The sequence below is a fragment of the Cucurbita maxima genome, unplaced genomic scaffold, assembly GCF_002738345.1.
Source record: "Cucurbita maxima cultivar Rimu unplaced genomic scaffold, Cmax_1.0 Cma_Scf00002, whole genome shotgun sequence".
Taxonomy (NCBI): domain Eukaryota; kingdom Viridiplantae; phylum Streptophyta; class Magnoliopsida; order Cucurbitales; family Cucurbitaceae; genus Cucurbita; species Cucurbita maxima.
The window spans coordinates 6,874,024-6,889,430 of record NW_019272018.1 but is presented as its reverse complement, the minus strand read 5'-3'; the positions used below and the strand labels follow the sequence as shown (position 1 = coordinate 6,889,430).

Here is a 15,407-nt window from a genome sequence, read left to right as displayed (position 1 = left end):
TTATGCATTAAGAATCATGGGCTACAGTTTGGGCCGATTTTGAGGCTTTGAACGTATTGATCCGGCCCATATTTAAACTGGTTTACTCACGCCTGTTGTCCGAGTTTTCGCTGAACTCAATCGGCTGTTGGTTGTTGCAGGTTCTTCGTCTCAATTCTCTGTGTTTTCTCTCTTCTTCAATCCGCAAGTGGAGTCGTCGACCGGGCGGCGGCGAAGAGAGGGTGGCTATGGCGGATGATACTTACGGTGGCGCTTCACTTCCGTCAGGTCCTGACGGCCGGAAACGTCGAGTGACCTACTTCTATGAGCCCACAATTGGTGATTACTATTACGGCCAAGGTCATCCGATGAAACCTCACCGTATTCGCATGGCCCATAACCTCATCGTTCACTACGGCCTCCACCGTCGGATGGAGATCAACCGGCCTTACCCTGCCGGTACGGAGGATATCCAGAGATTCCACTCCGATGACTATGTCGATTTCCTCGCCTCCGTGTCGCCCGAAACGCTGTCAGATCACTCCTTCTCTCGCTATCTCAAGCGCTTTAATGTTGGTGAGGACTGCCCTGTTTTTGATGGCTTATTCGGCTTCTGCCAGGCCTCTGCTGGCGGTTCCATTGGTGCTGCCGTCAAGCTCAATCGTGGCGATGCTGATATTGCTATCAATTGGGCTGGTGGGCTTCATCACGCTAAGAAGTCTGAGGCCTCCGGTTTCTGTTACGTCAATGATATTGTATTGGGCATCCTTGAGCTGCTGAAGTATCACAAGGTAATTGTGTTCTCTTAAGCTTTAGTTTTGGGCAACTGTGCTGGATACTTAGTTCTTCGAGTTATATACTTTTCCAAGTTTTGAGTTTTTTTAGTTTATTTTCTTGCACTTCGAGTATGGTTGATTGTTTAGCAATGAGGGACTTGCTGTGATTTGGCCGACTGAATTTTTTTGCTTGAAGAAGTCTGCTTTACAAATGAAGAGTTTGTGGTTGCTGGATTACACATTTACTTCATTTTTTTTTTCTTGAATTTCGAGTACGATTTGTTGTTTGCGATGTGGAATTAAATGTGAATTGGCCGAGTGAAGAAAATTCTCTTCAATATTTTTGACCAACGCATAAGATCGTCCTGTTAAAGCTTTAGCTAGCCTCAGCTGTGCTTCCACTTTCTAAGTTGCTAAATATCATTGTGCAGCGTGTACTATACATTGACATTGACGTCCATCATGGTGATGGCGTGGAGGAGGCATTTTATACTACTGACAGAGTAATGACGGTCTCCTTTCATAAATTTGGGGATTTTTTTCCTGGGACAGGGCACATTAAGGATGTTGGAGTAGGGTCTGGTAAAAACTATGCCCTTAATGTCCCCCTAAATGATGGGATGGATGATGACAGTTTTCGTGGTCTGTTTAGGCCACTCATTCAGAAAGTTATGGAGGTGTATCAGCCTGATGCGGTTGTACTCCAATGTGGAGCTGATTCATTAGCTGGTGATAGGTTGGGGTGCTTCAACTTATCTGTGAAGGGCCATGCAGATTGTCTTCGTTTCTTGAGGTCGTTTAACGTTCCTTTAATGGTGTTAGGCGGAGGAGGATATACTATCCGCAATGTCGCTCGCTGTTGGTGTTACGAGGTCTGTCTGGTCTTCCTTGTGTATTTAATTTTACATTCTTGTGGTTAAGATACTTCGTTACGAGCGGGGGGTTTTGTGTCAGCAGACAGCAGTTGCTGTTGGAGTTGAACCAGACAACAAATTGCCTTACAACGAGTATTTCGAGTATTTTGGACCTGATTATACTCTTCATATAGAACCATCCAACATGGAGAATCTAAATTCCCCTAAAGACATGGAAAAGATAAGGTGACTTGTGACTTTGTGTTGGTTTGATGCTCCTTTCATATGAACATCGTAAACTTAGCTCCGTTCTGTTAGCAGAAATAGTGTGAGCAACAGATAACCCGTGTTTACGAGGATAGATCATTTCTTGCTCATTCATTTTATATATTAAGAACTTCTATGCTTTTGTGCTGTCTTACTGAAAATTTTAATATAGATAAGTTGCCTCCTGTATCACTTATTCTAGGAACACCCTGCTGGAGCAACTCTCTCGACTCCCACATGCCCCCAGTGTACCTTTCCAGATGACTCCTTCCTCAGAAGTTCCAGAAGAGGTGACAAACAACCTGAACCATACTTTACCCTGCACATTGCTTCATAATTTCAGTTTTTTTTGTAGTTTCTTTTTCTCTCTTGAGATTCATGTTGGTTTCTTTGGATGTCAGGTGGAAGAGAACATGGAACGTAGACCCAAACGCCGCATCTGGAATGGTGAGGATTATGATTCTGATGCTGAAGAAAACAGAAAGCGACCAAATAACAGTGAAGGGCCTGGTGTAAATAATCTGACGAGGTAAAGGCTTAAGCTCTAGTTACTTTCTTGCACTATTTTACTGTTGCTGGGGAGGAGGAGTGTAATTGCCCAAGCCCACGGCTAGCAAATATTGTCCTCTTAGGGCTTCCCCTCAAGGTTTTTAAAACGTGTCTGCTAGGAAGAGGTTTCCACACCTTTATAAATAATGTTTCATTCTCCTCCCCAACCGACGTGGGATCTCACAATCCACCCCCTTCATGGCTCAGCGTCTTCGTTGGCACCTGTTCCCTTCTCCAATCGATGTGGGACCCCCAATCCCCACCCCTTTCGGTGCCCTGGCACACTGCCTCGTGTTCGTCTTCTTTCAGGGCTCAACCTCCTTACTGACACATCACCCATTGTTTGGCTCTGATACCATTTTTAACAGTCAAAGTCTACCGTTAGCAGATATTGTCCTCACTGGACTTTTCCTTTTAGGCTTCCCGGAAGGTTTTTAAAGCGCATCTACTAGGGAGAGGTTTTTCCACACCCTTATAAAGAATGATTTGTTCTCCTCCCCGATCGATGTAGGATCTCACAATGAGTGTGTCTCAGCACTTGATATTAAATTCTAAAGATGGTGTACTACATATATCTTGTGGTGTACTGCATGTATCTTGTGCTATATTGTGGCTTTTCAATTTTTGCAAAGAACTTGGCTTTAATATCTGAATATCAGTACACGTGATGCAGGGATGAAGTAGATGGTATGGAGGAAGATAAGAACATGGACCATCAACCTCGTTGACAAATACTATGTGTAGATTTCTCGACGACCTAGAAGTCTCACCAGTTTCGTAAGAGACACTTAGGATCAAGTCATAGTTCTTAAAGCCTGGGTTTTGTCTTTTGATTAGGCATTGGAACATACCGATAATATTATTTTCTCGACATGAAATTTAGAATTTGTACACACAAGGAATACGTAAACAGGAATCAAGGGCATTTACATCGGAGACTTTTGTACAAATATTTTGGAGTTGCTATAAACTTGGTGTTATTCTCTGGTGTTTATGAAATATACTGTTCATAATTAAAAGTTCTCATCACCTTACACTTTAACTGCGTACATTTGCTGAATGATTATGCCTACTTTGCTGGATGTGTGTTTTTTCGACATTATTGCCTACTTTGCTGTAATGTTGTCCCCTTGCCAACGTCTGCATTGCTCAACACTAATCGCCCTTTTCAAACAGCAGCCTTACCTTGCACAACACTCCATCTCACCTCACCAACATCATTGAACCTAGCTGTGCTGGTGTCCACCTGATAGACACACCGACTGACCCAGCTCGACCTCAACCCAAAACTAGGAGTGGTTAGCTTAGTTTTTAAGTTGGGGGCAAAGAAAAACTTGAAACTTTGTCTTGGTCATTATGGATCATGATTCAGTGATGTAAAGAAACTAGAGCTACTAAGAATAAGGTAAAACATTGGCAAAAGGCTCTGCAAGATTCCTTGAAATTATAGGTGTTTTCTGCTAGCCTTGGAGATGCTACCACTGTTCTTCTATTCAATATCCGTCCCATCTGTATCTTAGCCTTTATTTGGAGGACATGTAATGAAAGGAGGGAAAAAGAAAGTAAGATAAAAAAGCGAAGCCTATAGAAAATGCCTGGCTTTCCATGCTGCTGATTCTGTCGCAATTGGCTTCACAATATAGCGCCCATTGTTTGAACTGCAAGAGCTTAGCCTGCCAGTTATAGTGCCATCAGAACCCGAATAGTCCATGCAAAATCTCCTCTCCTTTTCATGCCTCTTATAACCAGCTCTCTTCCTTAGACTCTGTTTCTTCAAAATAGAGCTCAACTTCGCTGCGCCACATTCAGCATTCACCGGTGTCGGCATCGCCTCGAGACCCATCAACTTGGCTACAACTCCTGGTTTGCGCCACACGACACTCTCTCCAGCGATTGTCGATGGCAACCGCAAGGCTGTCTCTAACGTCAAATTGAACTCGTTCTCATGAATTCTCCCTCTGAGAGCATACTCACAGCAAACTGATTTCCTCCCACCCTTTTCAGCAGCATCCCTAAATGAAGATCTATACATTGCATCCTTTCCATCGAGGGAAAACCGAGGGTACTGATTCAAGGCATTCTGTGCAGAGCGTAAGATATCCGAGTTGTTTACGCAGGACATCCTGCCTCGCATCTCATCGTAGTTGCAGAGTTTAGTCCTTCTTGCCGTCTCCTCCTCCAGCTCCAGCTGAAGAATCATCTCCTCCAAGGTTGGCTGGTTTTGTGTGCAGGGCATGTTGGGCGAGGCAGGGAAGGGATCCTGGTTGGTTTTGTGTTGGTTGAGCGTGGAGGTGGAGCCGTCGCCATTGCAGAAAGTTCTGAAGCCTTTTCTCATCTTTGCAGCCAGAGAGTTCTTGAAGAGAAAGAAGGATAGCTCCTTCATTTTGGATCAAAACTTGGAGGTATGATCTGACTCTTCATTTACTTTTTTTCCATTTTTTTTTCTTTGTTTGTTTTGAATATATCTTGAATTGTGAACACAAATTGGTATAGAACTGTGAGTTGAATGAATGAGAGCGGTGTGGCCTCATGTTCAAAGTGAGTATATAGTGTAATTAATGGCATTCACGTTCTGTTTTGATTAAAGATGTTGTCTTTCACAAGTAAGTTCATGTATCATTCAAATGCCTTTTTCTGTAATCTCTCGTCAACTTTCCACTCTCATTCACTTCTCTTAATCCTTAATAATGAATGAGTTAGTTTGAATTAAATGCATTGCTTACATTAGTTTATCAAAACTTTTATATATATAATGTATATATATCAAAACTTTTATTTAAATAAAAATTATATTGAAAAATGGAGTGGGTCACTGAAAAGTTGTTTAAAATGAATATATTTTTAAAAATATATATTCAAAAATAGAGAAAATTGATCATTTCAATTATCATAAAAATAAATGAAATTTTTTTGTAGAGATCGAGATTGAAACAAGAGGTAGACATCGATAGGCCTTATATAATCTAACTAAAATGTCAAAAATTTTATTTAAACTCCCACGACTTATATTGTTGAACTAAAAAAAACGCTACCGGTTTCAAAATTCTCACGAAAAAGATAGAACTTTATAAAAGGGCTTATTGCCTATCTGTCAAAGAACATATAGGAGTGATAGATGGATGATTAGGTTCCACCATGGAATAAGAATCAGAATCTTGTCTGGTGGGCCCTCATTGGGCCTACACTCATATGACTTTGGGCTTACTTGCCTAGCATTAGCCATTAGGGTCTCTTTTTAAAACTAGGTTAAGCCCGATGACTCTCCTTCAAAATATCAACTATTCGATGGGATCCACGTACGGACAACTGATTGCTACGGAGCCATAAAGCAATATGATTTAAGATTTACATTAAACCTAATCAACCTTAATTAAAATATAATATTACTTTCCTATTATTTTGTAATAATAATTCCCATGTTACACTAGCTCGATAGAAAATGTATGAAAAAACAAAAAAAAGAAACTTAGAATCGTACTATCCATCTGTCAATCTATAAAATATGAACTCGAGTATTGAATGAATAAGTCGAACCGTTTACGGGGTGGAGAGCATTAAAATAATTGGAAGGCATGAAAGAAAGGGAAGGGAGTAACCCATCCACATATATTTTTCAATATTGGAGTGAACATTAGAAAGAAAGAAAAAGAAAAGAGACCCCACAGCCTCTGCCACTCTCACTCATCACTTCTACAAACCCACCTCCCTCTACTACACTTTTCCAGGAGAGCCCGCCTGGACACCCACATCACCCTAAAACCCTAAACCTAATTCTAACATGATCTTCATTTCCTTAACACCGCCAAGATGGTGGGATCCAAGGCCATTAAATGACGATTTAACGAACTAATAAGGATCTGTACTTCTAATCTCATATATGTCTTAATTGGTCGAATTCTACTTGAACTACTGACAGAACGATAAATGAAGTAGTTCCTCGAGAATCTAATGAACAACAACGATTCTGTGGAACTGTTTACAATAATCACGCCAAGCCAAGGAGAAGATTCAAAAACCAGTTACAATTTCATGATGGATCATCATATAAACACAAACAAGGGGGGGCATATGATATTAGAACTAAAAACTCAGTCTTAACCTAAAATTCAGGTAAAGTTGGAGTATTTTCACTCTCACTCGTACTCAAAACGCTGTATAAACATTCATTTTTGGTCCAAGAGAGGGTATGCTGATGAATTGAGAGTAGATATGAAGAGAGGGGAGTGTCTAATATGAAGAGAGGGGAATGTATAGGAGTACTGAAAATACACATAAAATGGTAGAGCTATGAGTGTAATGGAGTGCATGAGAATAAAAGAAAGAGGAATAAAAAAAGGGAGACAATCCCACATCTCTGATAATATTATTGGATGCAGGGTCATAGTCATTCTTTAGTTAGTGTACCCACCATTTATTATTATCCTTGTCTTTTGCCTCCATTCTCTTCTCCCTGCTTCTTCCCATCCACTAAATATACTCTTTCCCATCTATCCTCCACTCAATGCAACCCTAAATTTCTCTATCTCTCTCTTTCTTTCTTCATCTTCTTGCTCCACCTAGGGTTTTGCTTCAGCTTCATCACACAGCTTTGCAGAGCTCTGTGACTCGTAACTTTGGTTTATCAAAGGGAAAGGAAGAAGGGTTTTATATCTCTACCTCTCTCTCTCTCTCTCTGGAAAGGTAAAAGGGACTTCCTTTTTTTGTTGTTTTTAATTGATTCTAAGGAAAAGGAAATGACCTAGATCACACAACAGAGGTAAGTTTATGTAGCTATATTTTTTATATTATATATATTATCCCCATAGGTAAGAAAAAGGCTAAACAGAGAAATTAATCTAGACCCTTTGACGAACATTGGCTAGTAGAGCTTATTTAGGGCTCTTTCTTTCTTGTCCATTGTGTTATTATATATATATATAGTGACGACTTTACTTTGTTCATCAGTCATGTCTCATCTTCTTCACCTGATTGCAGAAATGTGAAGCCTTTCTTTGTAGCTGCACGCAACCTTCTGCTTTCTTCTCAGTTTACACTTTGAAAACAAAAAAGATCAGAAAGAGAGAGAAAAGGACAAATAAAAATATAGAAAGTATATGCAACCAGCTGCTTCAAAAAAAATCTAGGTAATGGAAGAAGAAAGAATCACAATTCATTCTTGGAAAACAAATTAGGGTCCAATCGAAGGAATCTAACTACTTCTTTTATACTGATTGGATTTGAACCTCCAATCTCGAGAATATACATTTTAACTAGTTGAGATTTAGTGGAGGGTTGGAGCAAAAGAGATGGATAGTTAGGGTTGAAGATGGGAAGAACAGTAAAAATATATATATAAATATTATACCTGCAAATTAGGCAGATATAGCAGAAGATGTTTGTCTGCAAATTTGATTAGGGAGTTGTACGAGTGTCTGTCCATGGGAGAGTTTTGTGTGAGTGCGCACGCGCGTGACAGACAGATAGAAGGTTTGGATCTTTGATTCTGCGCACATAAATGAAACTTGGGATCAGCTACCAAAAATTCTCAATTACTTTCTTCTGAATTTCATCTGACTTGTTCTAGAAATTCCCTTACTTTTATTTACTCTTCACACATAGAATGACATATAAACAAAAGAAGCAAAGGTTTTGAAGATATTATAATTGAAGAACGCGAAAGATAGCAATGATTATTGATATTGATGTTCTTACTTTGATTTGGTTAAGGAAGATGGCATCATCAAGTTGTTACAACTCTCCATGTGCTGCTTGCAAGTTCTTGAGAAGAAAATGCATGCCAGATTGCATTTTTGCTCCTTATTTCCCACCAGAAGAGCCTCAAAAGTTTGCCAATGTCCACAAGATCTTTGGGGCAAGCAATGTCACAAAGCTGCTCAATGAGCTTCTGCCTCACCAAAGAGAGGATGCAGTGAACTCTCTTGCCTACGAGGCCGAGGCTCGAGTCCGAGACCCGGTCTACGGTTGCATTGGAGCCATCTCCTTCCTCCAAAGGCAAATCCATAGGCTCCAAAAGGAACTCGACGCTGCGAATGTTGACCTAATTCGGTATGCATACAACGAGATCCCTGATGGTGGAGCGAGTCATGTGGTTCAGCCAATCCCCGCCCTACGCCCGAGGGCTTTGGATCAGTATCATACAAGAATTCTTGGGAATGAAGGGTCATCAAGTGGATATTATAATCAACATCCTCCTGCTTTCCCTATGGGCTATCCACTTCCTTGGAATGAAAACTCTTCTGGAAATAACATCAATGAAGGGGGAAGGGATGACAATATTTGAAGATAGCTTTTCCAAAACCTCTCAACCCTTTTAGGGTTGAGTGAAAAACTTCTCTCTTCTCTCGCAAGTCACTTCCTCATATATATATATAATATATATATATATATATATATATGTGATGGGTTTTTCTAGCTAGATGATTTGGTTTCTAAAATCCCAAAATTTGTCCATTTAAAATCCTAAGCAATTTCGTATGAGTTTATGTTTTAAATTATGAGGGCGTAAATAAGGTTGCTTTGCATGAAGCTAGCAACATTAATGTTTATTATCGTGTGAGGTTCATTTTCAAGAGAGCTCTTTTAGCTTATTATTGTATCAATAATTTTGTATTGCCATTGTTTATGCTTAAGAATAAATGAAAAGAAAAGGAAAAAAAAAAAAAACAATATTTTTATCTCATTTTTGTTGAGTGTTCTTAAAAAAGCAGATTCTCTTAGCCTTGTGTATTTATATATTCAATATATATATATATGTGTGCATCTATGTGTAGCTTAGTCGTCCTATTTTTAACCCTATGTAATATTCTCTCCTTCCTTTTCTTTCTACTTTCTTTTGAGAGGACCAGGTAAGCTTTTCTTTTGTAATTGTCAAATGTCAATAACAATTTTAGCTAAATGATAAGGTTTTTAGCTATTTATTTGATTGAGAAAAAGAGGTATAAAGAGAAATGCTTGAAGCAGCCCCAACCTTTGCCACCTAACAAATGAGCCTCTATGTTATGGCAAAGTTTTGAAAACTGGAGGAGGGTTGTGAAAGGAAGGATTTGAAACGAAAAAGAAAAAGAAATTTCCCGTGGATGGGGTTTTCAGTTTCTTTTTATATTTCAATTTCTTCACCTGCCTTTTTACTGTTTTCATCTCCCCATCACAAGTCCCAGACTTTGCAGTAAAAACCCTACACTACTCATATTCACAGTAAAAGTTTCTCTTCCTTCTGTACTCTCTGTTTTGTTCTTTATTATTATGTTTCATCCTCGGGCTGATCAGAGTTTTCTTTTTTGTTTGTGTATTAATGAAACCTTCTTTCTGCATGGGATTCATGAAAGTAATACTGACAAATGAAAACAAATATAATGAATAATAAAAGTACCAAAAAAAAAAAAAAAAAAAAAAAAAAAAAAAAAAAAAAAAAAAAAAAAAAAAAAAAAAAAAACAAAAAAAAAANAAAAAAAAAAAAAAAAAAAAAAAAAAAAAAAAAAAAAAAAAAGGAGGAGCCTTACTGATTCCTCTCTGAATGGCTTTCTGGGTTTCGGAGAAGAGCCCTAATTTGTTCATACTCCATCGTCCGAGATGGTTTCTTCTAAGGAGTATAGTATTTGATTTTGAAGTGAGAAAAGGGCACTGTTTGGGTTCAGAAGTTTGGGGTTTGGGATTTGTGAGTGAAACTGTAGTAATCTTAATAATCTTGTAGTCTGCAGACAGATGGGGAGAGACGTGGTGAAGAAGTAAACAGAAGCTGAAATTTGGCAGAAACTTCATAAGCCTTTCATCATATAAGGACAAATATCACCAGACCCTCCCTTTCCTCCTATTTTTGACCCCACCACAACCATTCTTCTTCATCTTTTTCCCAATATTTTTTTGTTTAAATTTTCCCATTTCCAAATTAGGAAATGTGTAATGGATCGTATTGATTATTAGTAAATGACTAAAAAGAATCAAACTATAACAAAAAAAAAAAAAAAATGGTATTATTAACACTAAACAACTCTTAATTAGAGATTGTGCAAAATATTATACTATCATTTTCAATATTCTTTTATACAAACTAAAAAGATATTGAGCCCAAAGAAGTAGCCATTTTGGGCTAACCATTGGGCCTCTTGTTCCTTCCATCATTAAGGAAAATTGTAATTAAGAGTTCTGTAACAAAATGGCTCACATTTTCCCATATTTATGGGGTTTTAATCAAGATTCCCACTTAATTTTCAAATTTTTTTCAGTTTTAAAATTTGGTGAAATTTTGTTTCACACGTCCAAATCTTCCTACCTTTATCTAACTGCATCTTCTATCATTTATCAACAAAACAAAAGTCATCTAAGTTCACACTTTCTATGGAGAAAGATTATAAATACGAGTATATATGCGACAAGATGAGATGCATAACAATTTTGTCTACATTATTTGTCTAATACTTAACTAACTTCGTAATTACATTTATATTTTATTAGATTAAATCTACAACAATAATATTAAAATTTAAAATTAAACAGCATAGAATTTCACATACTTTTCTCTTTAGAAATGAGGTAAATAGATCATCGACAAAAATGTTGTTTGAAAGTTTTCACTTTTGTCAAATAAAATATGTAATAACTATTGTGTCAGTGTGCATATGAACCATGTTGATATCCATGTATTCCGAGAAAATAATGATTAATATAACGAAGAACCTCTCGCTTTTTTTTTTTTTTTTTAAGAATTTAGCTCATATTATAAATATTAGTATATACAAAGACATAATGTGTAGCTATTTTATCTACATTATTGGTATACATACCTTGATACGATTCAATTAAGATATATATATATATATATATTTAGTTAATCTATTACATCATTCTTCAACCGGATAAGGTTAATCATATTGTTTTATTGTTTAATGATAAATAAAGCGTATAAAACTATTGATTAAAAAGAAAATAACTTTTAGACGCTTCCAAAATGACTATAAAAGATGGTTATTAATTCTCCTTACACCTATAGCAACGGCTCTAGAAGTCAAACTTTTTAAGCAACTTCCAAAAAGTACATCCACCTTAGAAAGGAGCATATAAGCTCTAAAATCTTTCAAATTAAAGGTAGATGAATATTCCTTAGTCATGAACAAGATACTTGTTACTGTCTCAAACATTCACTATTTAATTTAGAAAAATTCCTAATACTATGGTAGACTTTATCCTTTTAAACAACATTGAAGGGTATACTATTTTATTTTTTTAATCTCATACTATATTAATTTTTTTCTAACAAATAATAAATGTAGATAGTTTTTCAAACCGTATAATACTCATGGATTCCATGCGTAATTATTGAACTTAGAAAAAAAGGCAAGTCTCTTAAGTCCTACCAAATTGTGATAAGATTCAACTAACTCTGAAGCTAAGGATAGAGGAGGATACACATAGACCTCTATCTTGATCTCAGGGAAATTTTAGTGATTCACACCCACACAGAAAATATATAACATACACACACAAATATAAATATATATACATATCAAAATCAAATCTCATATACAAAATATTTATTCGTCTTGGAATTTAGTATCACATGGGTGTAAGGCATTAACTAACAAGAACAATTATAATGAACAAGTACCTGTTGTTTGTGCGACGGGGGGCACCATTTACTTTTTCTTTTTGTCACTGTAAGTTGGCCACCACACACAGCCCTCATCGCTACGCCAAAATGAACTAATTAATTACTTTAAGAATTTATGGGTCCGGTTGAAAATTAAGCAATTTTGAAACTAAGAAATTTACTCTTACCAGTTTAAGGCAAACACGTAGCCATCACAGCAGGTCGCCGGAAAGAAGCTCAAAATGCATTCTTGAGTGGAAGTTTGGTTCCATCTCACCATCAGTGCAGTCGTTTTCAGCCAAGGAATCCTATGACAAAATTAAACCTAATCTTTCATGGTTTGTCGGTAACCATTCCAATTCAAATTTGTCGTTATTTAGCCTCCGAAATGTATGCCCATTCTACTCTAAGTTACTGTGTTTAGTATTTACCATTTAACCAATCTATTCTTTTACCAACTCATTCCCATTTGATGCAGAAGTTGGTAACGCAGAATTTTCCAGTCTCTAAAAAGTGTGAGCAAAGGAATGAGAGTTTTTTTTCGGAAGAATCGTCTAAACTAAAAGAAATTCTAGTTATTTCTTTCAAGTTCAATGATACGTTAAAGTGGAGACTCGAATCTTTAATGTTCGAATAGAGCACTTAATAAATTGAATTTTGCTAAAATAAACATGAGAAAAAGTTCAAACGAAGTGTCCATCGGCTATGATATGTGTGGACAAGAGAAACTTACCTGTCATGCAATATGCGTAGAAAGAATTAAAAATAAAAAGAAAAGAAAAAATGTCCAAGTACAACACCACTATTAATACTTTTTCCAAGTTTCAAAGCTTGTAGGCCCTCTTACGAAGTGCCAGAAATCTACCTAAAGTTACCCAATAATATGAGCGTGATTAAGTTTTTTGTAAAACTTTCTCATGTGAGTTAACACATATCAGATTCTTAATTCCAATGGGGTCACAGGTCAAATCTCCCTGTTTTTTCATGTATAAAATCATACAATGACAGCCGTTCACGAGTCTCATAGACATTTCCACTAATCATTAACTCTGAGAGAGCTAGCTAAGTAAGAGCAGGGGATAAGCGTAGCCAATATAGATACCTCAAATGCAGCTCTCTTATGGAAGAGCTTTTGGTCAGAGTTCACATCAAACACATCTTTGTCCCTCAATTTCTTTCTCTAAGACCAGCTTGAAAACTCACTCGGCAACCCAGAAAGGCTGAGGAAGCAAAGGCTTCACTAAGATGGGTGTGTGCTCAAGCAAGGGTGGGAGCAATATTTGTGATGATGATGTTGGAGGATTGAAAGAAAAGATAAGGCTGCTTAGGGAGGAAGTGAGAGGAGTAATGTCTGAGATGGATAAAGAGGTCAAAGCCCATGAAAAGGACATGGTGGTGTTTGCATTTAAGGAAGCAGATTGGAAAACAGAGAAGAAGAAACTCAGAGAGGAGGTGAAGATGCTGAGGAAGAGGGTAAAAGAGAGGATGACAGAGATTGAAGAGGGAAATTTTGGAGAGAAGACTGCAACAGCATGGGAGATTGAAAGAACTCCAAATACCATCTTTGAGCAGGTACAACAGGAAAGAGCACGCAGAGATGAAGCCATTGAGAAATGGAAGCAACTTTATCACGCTATCAAGATTGAGCTCGATGACCTAATTCAGAGAACACATAATGGTATGCCCATTCTAAATTTCCTTTTGTTTCTAAATTTTATAGTCTCTCGTTTTAAGGTGATGATATATGTCTTAACCAATTAAACTAGGTTTGAGTTGAGAATTTAAGGTAAGTCGAGCACATTCGATTTTTGATCGGATCACTAACAGGCACTCAATACTTGCTTTGATAGGAGATGGATTGTACTGGGGAGCGAACGAGAGAACAGAAGCACTACAAACGGAATTGCTAGCAAAGGAGGAGACCATAAAGGCCCTCAAAGAACAAGTGGCTTCAATGGAGCAAGAAAAATACAAGAGAGTCACAGAAATTGACATACTGAGGCAAAGCTTAAGAATTATGACCAGTAAGAAGGAAAAATAGATAGACACCTTCCATAGCTGTGTTTGTAAGTAGCCTGCCAGTGAAGTAAGGAGCACGAAAACAGAAGTTCCAATGAAAAGCCAATTGAAAGTGTTACTAGAAGCAAATGCATCCAGGAAGCTATTAGTTTTGCACCCCCACCCTTAATTTCAACCCAACTGTTACTTTCATAATCATTTCGTTGGGATGGTCCAATAGGTAAACTTTTTTGTTCTATAGACTGCAATGTTGAGAAAGTTCCAAAAAAAAAGAGAAAAAAGGGGCTTATCCTGACAGGAAGAAAAAATGGCGCATCAAATGTTCTCATTGAAATTTAGTGATAGCTTAATTTCTCTCGATTCAAATTTACAATATGATGATAACTATTGGTCAAGTTCTACTCAATATCAACAATCTATCACACATGAAAATCTAACTTATAGAACAATAATGACTATGTACTTGCAAGATCTGAACTAGAAAGGTGAAACTATGGCTCTACCAATATCGTCCACGAATCCATTTTGGTGCCCAACCTTGTAACATATGAATCATATTTCTCTTCGTGCAAAAATTTATGAGGCCAACTTAATTCTTAGGATCAATAGGAGAAATGCTTCAACTTATGCTAATGTCATCTGAATCATATGCACTCTAATCGCTGTTAACATAAATGTTAAAATCCATCCGTAAATAGCATAGCAATAGTTATTTTGGACATCTAGTCTAAACCAAACTCACCTTCGTTTCACCAGATCTGCAAACCAAATCGCTGGAGGAAAATGAAACTACCAAAGCAAGCCCTCGGCCATCGAAGGATGCATCGCGTTCGAAATTGCTTGCGTCGCTGGCTGTATTTTATCGACCATCATGAGAGAAGAAACGTTCTGAAATCGCCAAAATGGATGCCTCGAGTAAGGGTATCGAGGCTTCGCGCCAAAAGTCGTTCAGTTTTGGGTAATTATAATAGATTGTAAACTAGGTTTTATTTGTAAATATGGTAAATCATTTTTTAAAATAAGATTTTGTTATCATTATTTCACCCTTATTTTAAAATGACTGAGTATTCAATCGCCTTCTTTTTCCCTCGAGATTTCTTACCTTAAAAGGTATATATATGACTCTTAGTCTCGTTCATGATTTCTCCACATGAGATCATGAGTGCAAACCTTCAATCCTTCGACCTATATTCAAAATCCAGATGCTACATTTATTGAGTGTACAATCAGAGACTAACCTAAAAATACGCCTACTTGTAGGTTATTTATAGTGTCCATGGTTGAGGTTAAGGTACCACAATCTAGACCTTAACATAGGGCTTAAGTATAGAGTTGGTTCTATAGAATTTGGTCCTAAGGACCTAAGTTTTTGGTCAGTGT

General features: G+C 37.3%; 4 protein-coding genes and 1 long non-coding RNA gene across 9 annotated transcripts; 3 read left to right on the top strand and 2 right to left on the bottom strand.

Annotated features, from left to right (window-relative positions):
• The first annotated feature begins 118 nt into the window (after nt 1-118).
• LOC111499812 (histone deacetylase 6-like) lies at nt 119-3,451 on the top strand. Its single transcript, XM_023151504.1, has 6 exons — nt 119-770; nt 1,187-1,627; nt 1,713-1,855; nt 2,079-2,166; nt 2,278-2,405; nt 3,099-3,451. Exons 1-6 carry the CDS (start codon nt 228-230, stop codon nt 3,151-3,153), a joined length of 1,398 nt encoding a protein of 465 aa, XP_023007272.1. The 5' UTR covers nt 119-227; the 3' UTR covers nt 3,154-3,451.
• A 346-nt stretch (nt 3,452-3,797) lies between these two features.
• LOC111499822 lies at nt 3,798-5,025 on the bottom strand. Its single transcript, XM_023151516.1, has one exon. It carries the CDS (start codon nt 4,806-4,808, stop codon nt 4,008-4,010), a length of 801 nt encoding a protein of 266 aa, XP_023007284.1. The 5' UTR covers nt 4,809-5,025; the 3' UTR covers nt 3,798-4,007.
• Nucleotides 5,026-6,753: 1,728 nt separating this feature from the next.
• LOC111465906 lies at nt 6,754-14,144 on the bottom strand. 4 transcript variants are annotated; one of them, XR_002714305.1, is made up of 6 exons: nt 14,058-14,144; nt 12,197-12,316; nt 12,027-12,121; nt 9,925-10,160; nt 7,770-7,907; nt 6,754-7,457 (listed from the first exon to the last, which is right to left on the bottom strand). It is a non-coding gene; the product is annotated as an uncharacterized LOC111465906 (long non-coding RNA). The 4 variants fall into 4 exon arrangements; XR_002714304.1 differs by having other exon boundaries at nt 12,027-12,106; XR_002714306.1 differs by lacking the exons at nt 6,754-7,457; nt 7,770-7,907 and adding an exon at nt 8,441-8,531 and having other exon boundaries at nt 12,027-12,106.
• Nucleotides 6,969-9,043, top strand: LOC111465894 (protein LATERAL ORGAN BOUNDARIES-like). Of its 2 annotated transcripts, none has more exons than XM_023110356.1 (2): nt 6,969-7,105; nt 8,136-9,043. In XM_023110356.1, the coding sequence occupies exon 2, from the start codon at nt 8,136-8,138 to the stop codon at nt 8,703-8,705; it is 570 nt and encodes a 189-aa protein (XP_022966124.1). In that variant the 5' UTR covers nt 6,969-7,105; the 3' UTR covers nt 8,706-9,043. The 2 variants fall into 2 exon arrangements, with proteins under 2 accessions (XP_022966124.1, XP_022966115.1); XM_023110347.1 differs by having other exon boundaries at nt 6,975-7,105; nt 8,132-9,042.
• LOC111465885 lies at nt 12,970-14,389 on the top strand. The gene is made up of 2 exons (XM_023110334.1): nt 12,970-13,686; nt 13,859-14,389. Exons 1-2 carry the CDS (start codon nt 13,254-13,256, stop codon nt 14,047-14,049), a joined length of 624 nt encoding a protein of 207 aa, XP_022966102.1. The 5' UTR covers nt 12,970-13,253; the 3' UTR covers nt 14,050-14,389.
• The last annotated feature ends 1,018 nt before the right edge of the window (nt 14,390-15,407 follow it).

Excerpts from the sequence above, each read along its gene's own strand:
- LOC111499812 (XM_023151504.1), top strand. The coding sequence starts at position 228 with ATGGCGGATGATACTTACGGTGGCGCTTCACTTCCGTCAGGTCCTGAC. Across the intron at positions 1,628-1,712 it reads CTCGCTGTTGGTGTTACGAG|ACAGCAGTTGCTGTTGGAGT; the intron begins GTCTGTCTGGTC and ends TTGTGTCAGCAG. Across the intron at positions 1,856-2,078 it reads AAAGACATGGAAAAGATAAG|GAACACCCTGCTGGAGCAAC; the intron begins GTGACTTGTGAC and ends CACTTATTCTAG.
- LOC111465885 (XM_023110334.1), top strand. The coding sequence starts at position 13,254 with ATGGGTGTGTGCTCAAGCAAGGGTGGGAGCAATATTTGTGATGATGAT. Across the intron at positions 13,687-13,858 it reads AATTCAGAGAACACATAATG|GAGATGGATTGTACTGGGGA; the intron begins GTATGCCCATTC and ends TTGCTTTGATAG.
- LOC111465894 (XM_023110356.1), top strand. The coding sequence starts at position 8,136 with ATGGCATCATCAAGTTGTTACAACTCTCCATGTGCTGCTTGCAAGTTC.
- LOC111499822 (XM_023151516.1), bottom strand. The coding sequence starts at position 4,808 with ATGAAGGAGCTATCCTTCTTTCTCTTCAAGAACTCTCTGGCTGCAAAG.